General features: G+C 44.5%; 1 protein-coding gene across 2 annotated transcripts in view; it reads left to right on the forward strand.

Annotated features, from left to right (window-relative positions):
• The first annotated feature begins 11051 nt into the window (after positions 1-11051).
• LOC106600234 (capping protein, Arp2/3 and myosin-I linker protein 3) overlaps positions 11052-12361 on the forward strand; it is a 50211-nt gene continuing 48901 nt past the window's right edge. For both annotated transcript variants that reach the window (XM_045714798.2, XM_045714799.2), the window contains exon 1: positions 11052-11237. In XM_045714798.2, the coding sequence (XP_045570754.2) occupies positions 11180-11237 (58 nt within the window). In that variant the 5' untranslated portion in view covers positions 11052-11179. The remainder of the gene's footprint in view (positions 11238-12361) is intronic.

Consider the following 12361-nt stretch of genomic DNA (forward strand, 5'->3'; position numbering starts at 1 on the left):
GCACAGACCGTCCAAGCGGTGAAAAATGCAGAGACATCAGGAACCATGGTAGGCCACCAAAAGCGTTGTCGCACAAAAGCCAGGATCCAACAGGAGCCCGGGTGGCATGTAAGCCTGGAGGTGTGGGCCAAATCCAGGACTGCGGAGCGGACCGAGTCAGGCACGAACATCCGGTTATCTGGGCACCCCCGGCGTAGTAGTCGGGGGGCTATAGTGGCGTGACGGCGCATCCGGCTTGACATTCTTGGATCCCGGCCAGTAGGAGAGGGAGAAGTTGAACCGGGTGAACAGTAGGGCCCACCTAGCCTACCTGGAATTGAAGCGCTTGGCGGTACGGAGATATTCCGGGTTCTTGTGGTCGGTCCACACAACGAATGGATGTTCCGCCCCCTCCAGGCCCTGTCTCAACTCCTCCAACTACATCTTCACCGCGAGAAGCTCATGATTCCCCACATCTTAGTTCCTCTCCGTGGCATTTAGGCGGTGGGAGAAGAAGGTGCAGGAATGCAGCTTGATGTCCAGGACAGACCACTGGGACAGGACAGCCCCCACTCTGACATCTGAAGCATCGGCCTCTTTCACGAACTGGCGGGACGGGTCAGGATGAATCAAGATGGGAGCTGTGGTGAAGCCGTGTTTGAGATCCCGAAACGCCCGGTCAGCAGCTGGGGACCACGTGAACGGAACCCTGGGAGAGGTGAGTACAGACAGGGGGGAAACCAAGGTGCTGTAGCGTCGATAAAAGTTGCCAAAACCCAGGAAACGCTGCAGCTGTGACACTATTCTATGAGTACACTATTCTTTGTTCCCTTGCATAGAGTGTTAAGGCTAGGCTACACATGCATCTAATTCTCTGTGGGCTTGTATGACTGACAGGCTGCATATTCTGCTTTACATCTGTCTGCTCAGTCACAACACAAGCTGTAAAGGTCACCCATGTAGTCCCATCAGCCAGATGAAGAGAGTTTGGACCCTAGCTGCATGCTGCCTTGGGCCAGGGGTGGAGTGCTTATAATAGTGGTATGCCCCCCCACCCCCCACTCCCCCTTAAAAAAGCAAACATAATTACCGTTATATCATTTACTATATGCAGCACTCATTTCATGCCTGCATTAGCCAATGGTCATTCATGTGAAATGGAATAGAGGAGAAATGGGAACAGGATTTTACCCTGTCTCACCAGATGAGGGCAGCACACCATAAGCACTGGTAGGCCCAAGCACTGTTAGTATATATATGAAGCGTAACTGCCTTATCCTACTTGCACACATCCTGGTGTAGACAGTCAGGAAAAGACCAAGACCTAAAATGATGAAGTGGATACAGTCCGTAAATCTTCTTTAGCAAAGCACCACTTTGTATTTGAAAATGCACAGATTCTGAGGTTCTTGTAAAAAAAATGCACAGATCAGAGGTTCTTGTATGATCTATTCCATAGGACCATGCATGATGGTCCAAAGGACAGTCAACTGTAAATGTTTTAGTGGAAATAACATGTCTGAATCATTTTACTGGGAGCGTTCATACATACATCCTTACAGACAGAGAAGTAAGTGAAAGTAGACTGAGGACATCCCTGCTCCGATCTTTGAGATGATGTATTCATTAATAAAGGATGAGATCATACTTTCAAGCATGTCTGTGTGAACAGCTGAAGTCTTTCACCCTGTGAAACCTGGACCCCATGCTGGCTTGTTTATAATCTCACCTTAGCTAACCTCTTAAGCGGAGGTTCAATCTCAATAGACTGCAATGACTGCTGCCTCTTTTCCATCTGCACTAGTGTTGAAGAACTGGACAGGGAAAGCAAATTCAAGGAGAGGAGACCCTAAACCTGCCAGTTTTCACTGTCTTCTCTCCTCCTCCACTCACCCTTCCCTCCCTCCCCTTCTCTCCCTGCTGTTATGCCCCCCACTGGGGTCTTTCACTCCAGTGACATCATTTGAGAGAGACAGACACAAAGGTCTCCTCTCACACACAAACCGACAGAAACATGTTTATGTGGCCATGGGGCCCCTTTAGGGCCAGTGTTAGGGATGACACCAGAGCCAGCTGCTCCTGTGCCTTCTATACCCCCTCACACACACATACACTCACCCCTCACAAATGCAAGCTAACCCTGAACTGTTTGTGTGTGTAGTGCATGGTGCATGCTCACACACATGGGTTCATCCTCCACTTCACTGCAGAGCGAAAGGGAAAAAGGAGGCTGTAAAACAATAGCAGATATTACATTTGTGAAATGACTTAGGGTTGGGTTCGACAAGCAATGGTTCAGATCGGTGAAATAATCACACTAGACTCTTTCTGCTTTCTGCTTGATTTTCTGCTTGATCCAATCAGGCCTCTCAAGCCCTTTGTGCTCTGTACCAATCCTTTCAAGGATACAAAGGGAAATGATTCATTTTGCTAAATCTGTCTGCCATGCCCCTCTCTCGTTTGTCTCATAACTCTACCAGTTTTGTTTCCTGTTGTTTTCGTGTGTGTGTGTGTGTGTGTGTGTGTGTGTGTGTGTGTGTGTGTGTGTGTGTGTGTGTGTGTGTGTGTGTGTGTGTGTGTGTGTGTGTGTGTGTGTGTGTGTGTGTGTGTGTGAGTGTGTGTGTGTGTGTGTGTGTGTGTGTGTGTAATGATGTGTGTAATAGAGTGTTTTTGTGAGAGGGTAATTTACTTGCAATATGAACTTTTCAACACTTGTTATCAAGAATACGAAGGAATAGTGCCTGAAAACTGTACGAATTTGTACTGAATAAAACCTCATGGCTCTCCCGTACTGTGCAGATTGATGGGTTGAAATATGTTATATTTCAACCCACATATTCAAAAATATTGATTCCTATAAAGATAACCAAATGGCAAAACCTGGCTTGCCCTTCAAACAGACTCAACATATTTCCTCCAATAACTAGGTTTACATCCAATTGGCGATACATTTTCATGTGAATACTCTAAAATCTGCATAAAGAAAATATACTCATTTTCCCATCAGTGGCGTTTCCACCAAACGGACAATATAGATAACCAAATGGCCAAACCTGGCTTGCCCTTCAAACCGACCCAACATATTTGCTTCAGTAGCTAGGTATCCATCTAATTGGCGACAGATATTCATGTGAATATTCTAAAATCTGCATCTTCCCACCCGTGGTGTGTTTCCACAAAATGGACATGTTGTGGATATAAGTCAGTCCGTGATGATTTAGTGCACACAAAATGTCCTACGTCAGTGGTCACCAACAGGTCGATCTCCAAGCCTTTCCTAATCAATCACCAAACATTTCTGTAAAAAACCCAAAGATAAAGCCTTGCGTTCCTATTTATTTATTTTTCTGCTGTTGGCGGTAGTTGCACTTGATTCAGTAGCCCTAGCGCCGGGAAGGCAAAGTGTTCCCATTTTGAACCATTTCATGTGTCTGAAGGTAGAACTCCGCCTACCAGGCAGGCTCAGAGAGCAAATCAAGTGCACCTATAGGCCTACCGCTGTCCAATCAGATAGCCCAGATCACCGTGTCTGCACAGAAGCCTTGAACGCACAGCAAAGTTGATAATGTGAGATTTCAATACTTTTAAAACCATGACCAGAGCGATAGCTGCTGTTTTTATGAGTGAGTTCTTGTTTAAGTTGTTATTCAGCACCGTCAACACTTTGTTCAACAGTTTTATAAGCCATACATGTGCGATCTCCCTACTTCCACTCACGCTACAACCAGCACTGCAGCTGCAATGAATGAATATAGCAAAGTGTTTCGATAAGCTTGCGTTGTTATTATTTGCAGCTTGTGTCTTTTTTTTATATCAAGGAATATTTCAGTTTCTCTGGTCATAAGTCACACTGCATTATTTCTGCCTTATTCACCAATTCATGTTGTTACTCCTAAGTTTCGCCATCAGCTGGAAGACTGTAACCCCTTTTCTCAGGGAAGGGAGGGAGAGAGGAGGGACGGTGAGTCAGGTGAGAGGCAGCCTCAAGGCTGCTCCCTCCCTCCCTCCCTCCCTCCCTCCCTCCCTCCCTCCCTCCCTCCCTCCCTCCCTCCCTCCCTCCCCTCAGACTGACCATCAGATGCAGGCCATCAGTCCAGTAAAAGCTATGCATCACAAGTAATACAACAATGCCCTAATCTATTATCAGTGGGATCATGCACCTAAAATGTTGAAATATAATTTCAAAAGGGTCTGAGAAGAACCTCATTGGCAGGGCAATTCAAGTGTAGCCAATATGCGGTGGTAATGTTTTGGGCCTATAGGCTACTTCATAAACCTCATTGCTACATAACTGTTTTTAATTGGTTAATGTTGCATAGGCTTACGTTTTTTAAGCCATGTTTAAAAAAAAAATCTGAGCGGTAGATCTCAGCTTGCATTTTGACTCAGAAAGTGATCTTGACTCAGAAAGTGATCTTGACTCAGAAAAGGTTGGTGACCAGTGGTCTACATGATGAGATTATGATGGATGAGAATATTTGTATTTGTCAAACAGCAGTCAAGCATTAATCATCATGTCTCCAGAATAAGACCCTTGATATTTATTGGAAAGAAGCATCAAGATCACAGTGCGCTTTCACCACCCTGTGAAGTTCATCATAACGTCTTCCATCTGTAGCCTAATAAACAACATGGTTTCCCTAGTCATAGTGGGCTATACCCACACTGTATCTGCGAGCTGTTAGTTAGAGCGCATGTGCCAATACCATAGCGGGCACACTTCCTATATAACGCAAAAAAAATTGTGAGAAAACCATCAGTTGAGTTGAAAATGCGATGGAAACCCATTTAACTTCATTCGGTACATGGCAATTAAACCACAAATGGTATATTTATGTGCCAAGGCACAGCCTTTGATCTGCAACAAGTCAATTTGATGGAAACCCATCTCTGTTGGGGAATAGTGCATATTGTTTTTATGTGGATTTTTGAATATTGTATTTGTCCTCCCTATCCTAAGGGTTAATTACTATTACATATATAATATAGAGCCAAAATATCCATAAACTGGCAGTACATGTGTCAGTGTGTCTCGCTCTCTCTCTTCATCCTACGTCCACTACACTTGACTGCTGCTGCAGCAGCTGATCCGTCTGTGCCGCTAAGCCTAGCATAACTGGGCTGGGCCCAGCAATATCCTTGCCTAGGGTAACACTTCATTATAAGGGTCCATAATAAACCATTTATAAGTAATTTACAAACCGGCTACTCACCATTTATTAATCATTACTCCCACATTTGTAAATGTTAGTAAGCTAGTTATTCACAGTTATTCATGTATATACAGTATATTTCCTGAAACATGCTGTGTTGTGTGCTTGTTCTTTTACCAGGTACTGCAGGAATTCCTACCAATGACACGCCCATCTTTATGTGAGAAATTACACTGGTCACTCAAAACATTTCTAAGGTATTCATAATGTATGAATAGCACTCAATTTAGATTAGGGACTGCAAAAATACTTTACTAATGATTAGTAAATGGTTTATTAACATGGGTTTAATTATTAATATATGGTGAACACACAATTTATAAATGCTTGCCTCCCGAGTGGCGCAGTGGTCTAAGGCTAATTTCTCACATAAAGCTGTGTCACTAGAGATTCTGGGTTCAAGTCCAGGCTCTGTCGCAGCCGGTCGCGACCGGGAGACCCATGAGGCGGCGCACAATTGTCCCAGCGTCGTCCGGGTTAGGGGAGGGTTTGGCCGGCAGGGATGTCCTTGTCCCATCGCGCACTAGCGACTCCTGTGGCGGGCCGGGTGCAGTGCACACTGACATGGTTGCCAGGTGTACAGTGTTTCCTCCAACACGTTGTTGCGGCTGGCTTCCGGATTAAGTGGGCATTGTGTCAAGAAGCAGTGCGGCTTGGTTGGGTTGTGTTTCGGAGGACGACCTTCGCCTCTCCTGAGTCCATATGGGAGTTGCAGCGGTGAGACAAGACTGTAACTACCAATTGGATACCACAAAATTGGGGAGAAAAAGGGGTAAAATGGTTTATTATGGACCCTTAAAATAAAGTGTTACCTATCCGGTAGTGAATGAATAGACACACAGTGCATTCGGAAAGTATTCAGACGCCTTGACTTATTCCACATTTTGTTACGTTACAGCCTTATTCTAAAATGGAGCAAATAAAACATTTTCCTCATCAATCTAAACACAATACCCCATAATGACAAAGCGAAAACAGGTTTTTAGACATTTCTGCAAATGTATTAAAAATAGAGAACAGAAATACCTTATTTACATACGTTTTCAGACCCTTTGCTATGAGACTCGAAATTGAGCTCAGGTTTATCCTGTTTCCATTGATCATCCTTGAGATGTTTCTACAACTTGATTGGATTCCACCTGTGGTAAATTCAATTGATTGGACATGTTTTGGAAAGGCACACACCTGTCTATATAAGGTCCCACAGTTGACAGTGCATGTCAGAGCAAAAAAGCAAGCCATGATGTCGAAGGAACAGTCCATAGAGCTTCGAGACAGAATTGTGTCGAGGCACAGATCTGGGGAGGCACAGATCTGGGAAACATTTTTGCAGCATTGAAGGTCCCCAAGAACACAGTGGCCTCCATCATTCTTAAATGGAAGTCTTGGTGGTTTGATACCACCAAGACTCTTCTTAGAGCTGGTTACCCGGCCTAACTGAGCAATCGGGTAGAAGGGCCTTGGTCAGGGAGGTGACCAAGAATCCAATGGTCACTCTGACAGAGCTCTAGTGTTCCTCTATGGAGATGGGAGAACCTTCCAGAATGACAACCATCTCTGCAGCACTCCACCAATCAGGCCTTTATGGTAGAGTAGCCAGACGGGAGCCACTCCTCAATAAAAGGCACATGACAGCCCGCATGGAGTTTTCCAAAAGGCATCTAAAGACTCTCAGACCATGAAAAACAAGATTGTCTGGTCTGATGAAACCTGAATGTCAGCTTCACGTCTGGAGGAAACCTCGCACCATCCCTAGGGTGAAGCATGGTGGAGGCGGCATCATACTGTGGGAATGTTTTTCAATGGCAGGAACTGGGAGACTAGTCAGGATCGAGGGAAAGAGTATGGAGCAAAGTATAGAGAGATCTTTGATGAAAACCTGCTCCAGAAGGTCCTCAGACTGGGATGAAGGTTCATCTTCCAACAGGATAACGACCCTAAGCACACAGCCAAGACAATGCAGGAGTGGCTTCGGGACGAGTCTCCGAGTCTCCAAGTCTCCGTGTCCTTGAGTTGCCCAGCCAGAGCCCGGACTTGAACCCCATTGAACATCTCTGGAGAGAACTGAAAATAGCTATGCAGCAACGCTCCCCATCCAACCTGACAGAGCTTGAGATTAACTGCAGAGAAGAATGGGAGAAACTCCCCAAATACAGCTGTGCCAAGCTTGTAGCGTCACACCCAAGAAGACTCGAAAGTTAATCGTACCAAGCAGTGATGCAACCAGTCAGGATGCTCTCAATGTTGCAGCTGTAGACCCTTTTCATTATCTGAGGACCCATGCCAAATCTTTTTAGTTTCCTGAGGGGGGAATAGGCTTTGTCGTACCCTCTTTTACGACTGTCTTGATGTGTTTAGACCATTCTAGTTTGTTGGTGATGTGCTCCACTACAGATGAGAATGAGGGCGTGCTGGGTCGTCCTTTTCCTCTAGTCCACAATCATCTCCTTAGTCTTAGTTACGTTGAGGGAAAGGTTATTATTCTGGCACTACCCGGTCAGGTCTCTGACCTCCTCCCTATAGGCTGTCTCGTCGTTGTCAGTGATCAGGCCTACCACTGTTGTGTCGTCGGCAAACTTAATGATGGTGTTGGAGTCATACCTGGCCACGCAGTCATGGGTGAACAGGGGGTACAGGAGGGGATTGAGCACGCACCACTGAGGGGCTCCAGTGTTGAGGATCAGCATGGCAGATGTGTTGCTACCTACCCTCACCACCTGAGAGCGGCCCGCCAGGAAGTCCAGGATCCAGTTGCAGAGGGAGGTGTTTAGTCCCAGGATCCTTAGCTTAGTGATGAGCTTTGAGGGCACTATGGTGTTGAACGCTGAGCTGTAGTTGATAAATAGCATTCTCACACAGGGGTTCCTTTTGGCCAGATGGGAAAGGGCAGTGAGGAGTGCAATAGAGATTGCATCATCTGTGAATCTGTTTGGGCGGTATGCAAATTGGAGTGAGTCTAGGGTTTCTGGGATAATGGTGTCGATGTGAGCCATTACTAGCCTTTCAAGCACTTCATGGCTACAGACGTGAGTGCTACGGGTCTGTAGTCATTTAGGCAGGTTGCCTTAGTGTCCTTGGGCACATGGACTATGGTGGTCTGCTTGAAACATGTTGGTTTTACAGACTCAATCAGGGACATGTTGAAAATGTCAGTGAAGACACATGCCAGTTGGTCAGCACATACCCGGAGCACACGTCTTGGTAATCCATTTGGCCCCGCGACCTTGTGAATGTTGACCTGTAAGGTCTTACTCACGTCGTCCGGAACAGCTCGTGCTCTCATGCATGCCTCAGTGTTGCTTGCCTCGAAGCGAGCATAGAAGTGATTTAGCTCATCTGGTAGGCTCGTGTGCTCATGTCACTGGGCAGCTTGTGGCTGTGCTTCCCTTTGTAGTCTGTAATGGTTTACAAGCCCTGCCACATAAGATGAGCATTGGAGCCGGTGTAATACGATTCGATCTTAGCCCTGTATTGGCACTTTGCCTGTTTGATAGTTCGTCAGAGGGCATTGCAGGATTTCTTATAAGCTTCCGGGTTAGAGTCCCATACCTTGAAAGCGGCAGCTCTACCCTTTAGCTCAGTGCGAATGTTGCCTGTAATCCATGGCTTCTGGTTGGGGTATGTACGTACAGTCACTGTGGGGACGATGTCCTCGATGCAGTCATTGATAAAGCCTGTGACTGATGTGGTGAACTCCTGAATGCAATCAGAAGAATCCCGGACCGTGTTCCAGTCTATGATAGCAAAACAGTCCTGTAGTTTAGCATCTGCTTCATCTGACCACTTTTTTATAGACCGAGTCATTGGTGCTTCCTGCTTTAATTTTTGCTTGTAAGCAGGAATTAGGTGGATAGAATTGTGGTCAGATTTACCAAATGGAGGGCGAGGGAGAGCTTTATACGCATCTCTGTGTGTGGAGTACAGGTGAACTAGAATTTTTTTTCCCTCTGGTTGCACATTTAACATGTTGATAGAAATTAGTTAAAACCGATTTATGTTTCCCTGCATTAAGCAACCCACCACCTGCCAACCCCTCTTTTACGCTACTGCTACTCTCTGTTCACCATATATGCATAGTCACTTTAACCATACCTACATGTACATACTACCTCAATTAGGCTGACTAACCGGTGCCTGTATTTAGCCTCGCTACTGTTATAGCCTCGCTACTGTATATAGCCTCGCTACTGTTATTATTCACTGGCTTTTTACTGTTGTTTTTTATTTTGTTACTTGTTCACCTAATACCTATTTTTTACTTAACAATTGCACTGTTGGTTAGGGCCTGTAAGTAAACATTTCACTGTAAGGTCTACACCTGTTGTATTCGGCGCGCGTGACAAATAAACTTTGATTTGATTTGACTCAAGGCTGTAATCACTGTCAAAGGTGCTTCAACAAAGTACTGAGTAAAGGGTCTGAATACTTATGTAAATGTGATATTTCTGTTTTTTTTTGCTTTGTCATTATGGGGATTGTGTGTAGATTGATCAGGGGGGAAAAAAGCAATGTAATCAATTTTAGAATAGGGCTGTAACTTAACAAAATGTGGAAAAGGTCAAGGAGGCTGAATACTTTCCGAATGCACTGTATACTTTAAAAAAAATGTAGGAATAATTTTATGAGAAAACTAGTGTGTGCAACATGACTGTTTATATAAGTAATAATGGACAGTTGAAACTAGGTTGCTAAATCATGTGGTTGAAGAGCTATTTAAATTGTACATGTTCAAATATTGATATAAAATTGTGTAAGTGCTTACTGGGGAAACCAAAGGGTGTGCTATGTGTGTCCCTACCCTATGAACATTCCAAAGTTGGTTCGAGGCACCTAGGTCACATGGTCAAGAAGCTATTGCATTTTAGTTGATTTTTGTATAAATATGTATATTTAAAAAAACATAGGAATAATTTTACGAGAAAACTAAAGCGTCTGTAACCTGCCTCTCTGTGTAAAGACTCATGTACAGTTGAAATAAGGTTGCTAAGTCACATGGTGTAAGAGCTATTCACATTTTAATATTGTAATCATGCACTTTGTTGGTAGTTCCTAACTAGCTGCATTGACTGTGGCCAGGCTGCCTACACAATTGCCGTGTGATTATGAAACTGTGCTTTGTTGAACATATTTTTTCTTCATAAAACTCAAAATCGATCGCAAGCTATTGATGTTCGAAGGTCCGAATGTTTGGCAAATATCGAATCTCAAAGGAACTTTACCACGGTACCCGAACCGTTCTCTTTCCATTCCATCACAGCTGTTGTGATTTTTTTTTAATACGGTATGACTTTAGTCGCATAATAACAGTGGATGGAAACGTGGATACTGCTTCTCCAGTTTTTACTGCAGCAGTCCATACTGTGGAATAATTGTTGGCAACCACCCAGCTCACAAAAACTGTCTCAATGGCCATATATTGACAATGGGTGGTACTCTAGGCTATTTCTTGATGTGGATGAAATGAGCCAAAAGTTATTGGTCTAATGAAGCAAAATGGAATCATTTATTAATTATGATATTAAAGATAACGATTATCATTAGAATATTTTCATCAACTTAATACGTTTATTAAATGTTCTTTTACACTTATTAGACTTTTAATAAATCGTGTTATTAGAATTAGATTATTTGAGATTCGAGATTATAGTGTTATTATTTTATTTTCCCTCAAATATTAAAAGTAATATCTGAAGCACTTGGGTCTATGCTTCGTGCGTTAACCAATGCATCTCTCTCTGTGTGTCTCTGTGTCTCTCTCTCTCTCTCTCTCTCTCTCGCTCACTTTCGCTCACTCTCTCTCTCTCTCTCTCTCTCTCTCTCTCTCTCTCTCTCCTCTCTCTCTCTCTCTCTCTCTCTGTCTCTCTCCCCGATATGATATGTTGATAGGAACTGGAGTCGCCCGCGCTACTTTCCGATTGCCAGTTGAAACGCATTAGCGGCTCTCTCCCTTGATTATAAGAAGCGCAGACGGGGAGTCAGGGCGCGCTATGGCCTCTAAAGAGAACACCGCTGAAGGTTTCTTTCACGTCAGCAAGGAAAATACAGGTAAGCGCAAAACTGCTCTTTTAAAATCACTGTCATGCTCAACACCTGCTGTAGCCGACATACTATATTTCCTGGGCAGAATGCAGAGCCTATCGCTGTTATGAATTCCAATGGTTATTTTATTGAACATGTCACTCTCTTTGACGTTCCATGTTCTCCCTGCGCAGGCTAAAGGCTGTGTAAGCCCACGTCAGGAATGATAACCTGTTATTCCTATCGATCCGAATCGAAATATTTAGGCTACGTTGAGATTGCTTTGGTTCCCGCTGCCTGCTCTGTATTTACCACAATCATACTGTAAACGGTTATTAAACCACACTTCTGTCAGTAGCGAGTTGGTTATATGTGTGTTATTGCAAATACGTGCCTGCCTGTGCGTGCCTCTGGGTGCTTTGACTTGGCTTTAATAGTTTTCATTTGAGTGTGGTTGTGTGTAGGGGTGTTATGCGCGAACAATCATTTTGTTTGAAGCTTGCAGTCATGAGTTTCTGCATTGAGAGGCCCTCTACACTGAAGAGATGGGCTATAGTGCCCTTAGGGTGTGCAGCGCTCAGCATACCACTGTTTAGTACACACACACACACACACACACACACACACACACACACACACACACACACACACACACACACACACACACACACACACACACACACACACACACACACACACACACACACACACACACACTGAGAGTTATATTTATACATGTGACAAGCACATCACACTCACGTTGGTCACACATGCCAACACAATGGTAGTGTCTGACATATACACACACACACAAACACATTACACACACACACCGACTGACACCATTGGACAGAAGGGTGTTAAAAGGGTGTCTCTCACTGTTAATTATCGTGACGGCAAATTAAACCCTTGTTTGTTTCTGGATTTGGCTGTGGTAATGACCAGTCAGAGCTAAAGGTACAGAGAGTCCAGGAAGGAAGGGATGTGTGGTGGGCACTCATGGAGAAAGAGCAGGTCCATTAGACAATCAAGGCAGGTTTTTAACTTCGCCAGCAGATCCGACCCGCGTGCTTAAAGCTACACTAGGGTCAGACAGGCTTCCTCTGTGTAGATTAAGACACGGCGGAGCCGGCACCAGAAATGTCTCAGAA

Source organism: Salmo salar, chromosome 03, assembly GCF_965601325.2.
Source record: "Salmo salar chromosome 03, fSalSal1, whole genome shotgun sequence".
NCBI classification, from domain to species: Eukaryota; Metazoa; Chordata; class Actinopteri; order Salmoniformes; family Salmonidae; genus Salmo; species Salmo salar.